General features: G+C 42.4%; 1 protein-coding gene across 2 annotated transcripts in view; it reads right to left on the bottom strand.

Moving 5' to 3' along the window:
* Nucleotides 1-6,000, bottom strand: part of Herc3 (HECT and RLD domain containing E3 ubiquitin protein ligase 3) — a 91,050-nt gene that overhangs the window by 62,056 nt on the left and 22,994 nt on the right. For both annotated transcript variants that reach the window (XM_021164472.2, XM_029478409.1), the window contains 6 exons: nt 5,538-5,697; nt 4,764-4,840; nt 3,764-3,985; nt 2,795-2,886; nt 1,483-1,613; nt 190-350 (listed from right to left, as the gene is read on the bottom strand). In XM_021164472.2, the coding sequence (XP_021020131.1) occupies nt 190-350; nt 1,483-1,613; nt 2,795-2,886; nt 3,764-3,985; nt 4,764-4,840; nt 5,538-5,697 (843 nt within the window). The remainder of the gene's footprint in view (nt 1-189; nt 351-1,482; nt 1,614-2,794; nt 2,887-3,763; nt 3,986-4,763; nt 4,841-5,537; nt 5,698-6,000) is intronic.

Below are 6,000 nucleotides of genomic sequence, written 5' to 3'. Positions count from 1 at the left end.
AAGGGGAGGGGGGAGGGAGGGAGGGAAGGAAGGAAGGAAGGAAGGAAGGAAGGAAGGAAGGAAGGAAGGAAGGAAGGAAGAAAACTCTTGTTTATTCCCTCTATAGAAGTTCAAGACAAGTAACAAATACATATCAAAATAATAGTTATGATTACTTAAAAATATAATTCCAATGAAAATCATTCTTACCGGCACGAGCTGAAAGCTGACTGCTGTGGGCAGCCCAGTGGCCCTTCACGGGAGATGGGCACTTGACATTACATGTATGTCCGGTTCCTAGCTGACCTTTAGCTCCACAACCAAATGCATAGATGAGTCCAGAAGAAGGCACAAGGGCTAGAGTGTGCTGTCTGTGGGAATAATGAACTCATTGGCAGAATTCCTCCTGGCGACAATGTACGCTTGGCCTGAGATTTTAACTTTCACATAAAATCACAGAAATTCCTAGGGGTTCCTGTGGAGCCTATCCTGGTTCCTGTGTCTATAACAGACTCCTAACTTCTGACACCCCATCAGGCATGGCTAATTGAGGCTGAAACCCATGACAGCTTTGAAAGTGGTCCAACACAAAAGCATAAACTGGCTTAAAACGAGAAGTTTTTTATAATTTGATTTTATGGTTTGTATGTGTATGTGTGTGTGTGTGTGTGCGCGCATTATAATTGCGAGTATGGAGGTTGTACATGTGTATGTGCATATGCATACCTGCAGAAGTGGTAGGCCAGAAGTAATTTTCTCCGTATATTTAAAGATCATCTCTCACTGAACCTTTTTAAAGGCAAGAGTCTCTTGAACTACACGGTTCAACAGTGAGCTTAGTGAATACACACGCCTGTCCCAGCCTGTCCCAGTGCTGACATTACAGATGGCTTTTCATGTGCTTGGTGGGCAGACTTGTAACTTACTGAACTATCTTACCAGCCCAAACATAGATTACAATGTTGTATTGCTGTGACAAAGGTCATGCATGTGCCTACAGATCGAGTGAAAATCTGTGAAAAGAGATTAACAACCTGCCACATGTTCCCTTTGGGATAAAAGAAAAACAGAACAGGCCCAAGTAAGCACCTGTCACATTCCTTCTTCATTTCTTCCCTCTCTATTCTGTAAGAGGTCCAATATCCTCCTGCTCCTCTGTTTACCTAAATCCCTTCCTTTCCCTATCTACTTCAGTCTGACTTTCCCTACACAGGTGACCATGCAGCTAAGACTTCCTAAAGCAAAGCTGTGCACTGTGGCACGTGCCTGCAGTCCCTTCACTCAGGAGGTAAAAGGAGGAAGCCCCCGCTACATACCGAGTTTAAGGCCAGAATAGGGCACACTGACCAGTACTATCTTAAAGAGGTGGGGAGAAAACAAACAACAACAAAAATATTTCTTTAAATGGCAGTGGCTCAGTGAGCCCACAGGCTTTCCCACCGCCAGATCCACTCTGCAGCTCTTTACCATCACTACCACGAGAAAGCTCTTGGGGACACTCACCTGCCACAAGCAATCTGAGTTACTTCACTGCCCATCAGCTCCAGGACTCTTCTCGGATTAACTTCATCATTCACCGAGTCATGTCCAAGCTGCCCACAGGAGCCAGCACCAAAGGTAAACACGCCCCCACTCTAGCAAGGAACAAGCATTGGGTGACTCGGTAACTGAGTTTGAGGGCTGTCCGCTAAAACTCATAAAATTCCATCTCACCGGTCTGCTCTAGGTATTACACTCACCTGATGACCGTAAGCATTTTCTAAGAACATTCCTTAAGTGGGAAAGAATAAAGGAATGTAAGACTACAGCTTTAGGGAATGGGTCCACACTGCTTAAAGGAGTGGTTGCCATTGGAGATTTTAAGAGTATGTAAAAGCGAGGTGATGTAGGGCTAGAGAGTTAGCTCAGTAGTTTAGGAAGAGCAATTGCTGCTCTTTCAGAGGACCTGAGTTCTATTCCCAGCACTCACCATCCAAAGCTCACAACCACAGGTAACTCTGGTTCCAGGTGACCCCTTTCTTAAGTGCAGGAATGTGTGAGGAGGCCAAAAGTTTTAAAGGAAAAAAGCAGGTGAAATGAGCAGGACTTGTCAGGTTCACTTATATGTAAGGAACCGAGGCTCGATAAACTCTGTAGTAAAGGTTTTAAATTTGTACTTGAATAAATGCTACATCAATATATGGTAACAAGTCCTCAATATGAAAAGACATTTTCAAGCCAAGCATGCTGGCTCATGCCTATAATCCGGGTACCTGGGAGGTAGAGACAGGACTTGAAAATCATACTAATGCATGCTGCATGACAGGATAAAGATTATACATAAGACCCTGTCTCAAAATAATCACAAAAAAAGAAAGAAGGAAGGAGGGAGAGAGGGAAGGAAGGACAGACTTTTATTCTTTCTAGTATGCTAGTGTTTTTAGAAGCAATTAATCTACTACTTGTAATTAATAAATTACTATTTGCAATTAAATTACTATTTGTTTTATATATTCAAATGGATTATTTTTAAAGAACAAAGAATGGGTAGTGTTTGCGTATATATATATATATATATATATATACCATACCTTTAAGTTATTTCTATTGAGCTATTTTTAAATGTTACCTAGAAAATATAGAGTTTCCAAGAGGAAAGCATGGACATATTTTTTAAAAAAACAGTCTTCACTCTACTCCTCCCAAAACAATCACAACGAGGCTAAAGAGAAAATTCAAGTCCAGGAAAGTAACCTCCACCACAGCTAGCTACTCTGCGACGTATGAAATTGCCCATCTCACCGCCGCCCACAGCCCAGCCCCCTAAGCTCCTCACCTTTGTGAGAACTGCTGTGTGCTCCTCTCCACAACTAATATAGACGACTTTCTGTGTGCGTAAAAGCTTCACATGGCATGGAGACTCTCGGTCTAAGATAAATTAAGTGTCAGCATGTCACTCCCCTTGGCTTTTTGCATGAGACATAAACAACAAGCAGCAAGAATTTTACATCCCCCAGTCTCCTGACTCACATCCATTTCATATCTCAGTCTTCAACTCTACTCGAAAAGTCTGACAAAATCTAAATTTAATTTTTAAAACTTTAACTCCTAAATTCTCTAACTCTGTCCACTCCAGCTCACGCCATCGTTCCTTGCCCCACTCATGCAACCTGATCCTTCCACCCTTCTCTTTGTGTCCAACTGCACAGCCAATGAACAGCATCATCATCATTAAGGTCTACAAACACCTGACTATTGTTTCTACCTTCCAACAGATCCCTGCTCCTTGATCCACCGGTGACTTAAACTAGGCCACGCCTCTCTTCAAAACCCTTAGTTTCTTCTCCCCTCATTGACAAAGGAAGTGAAAATCCTCACTGTACCCTAGGGGTCCTTGGTAGCAGTGCCCACACTGCCTCCCTTCCTTCTACCTCTGCTTCCCCACCACTCTTCCAGTTAGTTCTTGTTCCCTTTGACTGGGTCATTCCTCACCAAGTTATCTACCTGTCCCACTTCCTAGCTGGTTTCCCACAGGACTCAATTTGAATGTGCTCTTATCAGAGAGCCCTTTCCTGACAAACTTGTGATAAACACAAAGCTTACTCCAAAGCCATGTGACACTATTTATTGTTTGTTATTCTCATCCACTGGCCAGAAATAATCTCAGTCAAGTCACAGATGTCCTGTCTCTTTCACTGCTGCTCCCTCAATACCTAGCACTAGGCTATCAAACAGTAAGTCTACAACAAGCATTTGTTAAATGAGCATGGTTTGGAACTGGAGTATATACAAAGACTTTACATACCTTTTTCATCACTGAGCCCTAGCTGCCCTGCATTATTCATTCCCCAGCCAAAAACAGCTCCCGAGAGAGACAGGGCAAAGCTATGAGCCCCTCCTGCAGCCACCTGAGCCAGTGGGATCCCTTCCAAAGATCTCACCCTCTGTGGGCTGGTTTGGGAGGGGAACTCCTTCCCCAGGCCCAGCTGTCCATGGCTGTTCTTCCCCCATGTGAAGAACTGGCCATCTGAAATAACAACAGGGCAAGTGATGTTCCAAACAAAATGATAGAGATTATAGATATAGATTCCATATGGAGATAGATACTTCAGCTGTTACACCATTCGTCAGTTACCTTACAGACACCAAACTCACCCAAAAGAAAGGAGACACTGTGTTTTCAGATTTCGAAAGCCTAAATTAGCATTTGACCACAGAGAAGTAAACTCAAGCCTCAGTGGCCTTCAAAGACTATCAACGCTTATCTAAAGTGTTAAGGGTTAAGTAAATCTAAAGGGTTGAGTAAATTCACTTATAAACAAGCTGGTGACCAGGCACTATCTAAGCAAGGTGACCTTATTTCTGACCACACTAAACCAGGAGACTTGGAACTGTTTCAGGAGCTGCAGCTGCAATCGCAAACTGCTCTGGGATGGAGGCCTGAGCAGTCTAAGTAGCAAGAACAGTATGCCCGTGCACTGACTTATGCTTCCCTAACTCTTGATTTTACATTTATTTGGAATCCTCATAGCAGAATGGAGCTTGAGAATAGATTGTAGCTTTTTAAAATAAAGTCCTGCAAATATTTTATATTCTCCAAAACACCTGGGCACAGTCCTGGTCTTTGTTTCTGTTTTCCATAAGAGCCGAAACAGCAATGCACATCTCCAAGAAAGGATGCGATACACAGAGGTTGAGGGATAAACGTCACCTTTGTTAAAGCTTTCAAGTTAGATAACACAGGACTGCAGGGGAGTAATGCTTTTAAAATTAACATAGCATTAGCATATATTTATATAAATTACCAGCTGCCAGAGCCAAGCAGTGCCAGTTGCCACAGGAAACTTGTAATATGGTCTGCTGGTTCAGTTTCTGGATTAGCCTAAGACAGAAAGGGGTTCTCTTAAATTTGCATTCACACAGAAACACAATTATCAGAAACATTCTCGACTATACAGATTGATAAAAAGTATTATCTTGTCTAAAATATCTCTTAAAAAAAATCAAGCATGTAATCCTGTCTGTTAAAAATTCTACTACAGTTTTCATTAGGCTGACTCTTAAGAGTTTACTGTTTAAAATAAACAACAATTCTCCCACCCTTGGACCCATTTCTAAAATCCTACTCCCTGCCACCTCAAATTCAGAAAGTAATTATTGTAGCATACAAAAATCTTTGGGATCTCCAAATGATGGACTGTTTACATGAATGCTAAGGAGCAGACTGTGGCTGACAGTGCCCAGGAACCTACATAGGCCAAATGAGACCCTGCCTCAAAAAAAGTAATTTAAAACTTCCTGATCATCAGATCAAGGTAAATAAGTATAAGAGATAAAAGGGGCACCTTTTTTAGTCAACACACTTACCAGTTGCTGGAAACTCAGCCAGTAACTGGTCCACCAGAACAAATTCAGTTCTGGACCAGCTCATATGTTTATTAACTTGAGACAGACATTTCTAAAAATAACCATTTTCTGTGTAACACAACGTGTTGTTACTAGGCACATCTATAGCATAAAGGAAATGACAACATGAAGATACCTATCCAAATCAAGAAGCCTTTGGGTAACATTCTCACCTGGGCACTGCCACGGAATCCTCAGTAGTCATGAGGCCCAGTTGGCCATCACTTCCTGCACCCCAAGAAAACAGCTGGCCCCGGTCACTGAGAGCCAGACTGTGTGACTCGCCACATGCCACGTGTATGATATGCTGATCAGCCAATGCTCCAATTTGTTCTGAAAGAGATCAAAATAAAGGAAGAAAATATACAGCCTGGAAACAAAAAAAGTTGCCCCCCTTGTGTTAGCCACTTTCTTTGCATGCCACATACCTAACCAGGAAGGGAGGAACATTTAATTCAGCACCCAGCTAAAAGGGCACAGTGCATTGTGGTGAAAGGAGTGAATCTGCACATCTGACACTTGGGAAGAGAGTCTGAAATGTTAGCATTCTACTGGCTTTTTCCCTTACCCATATTTATTAACTCTTTAAGACCCCAGTCTAAAGGATGGTGTCACCCACAATTAGGGCAGGTCTTC

Source organism: Mus caroli, chromosome 6, assembly GCF_900094665.2.
Source record: "Mus caroli chromosome 6, CAROLI_EIJ_v1.1, whole genome shotgun sequence".
NCBI lineage: Eukaryota > Metazoa > Chordata > Mammalia > Rodentia > Muridae > Mus > Mus caroli.
The sequence above is the reverse complement of the archived record's forward strand: the minus strand, read 5'-3'. Positions and strand labels throughout refer to the sequence as shown.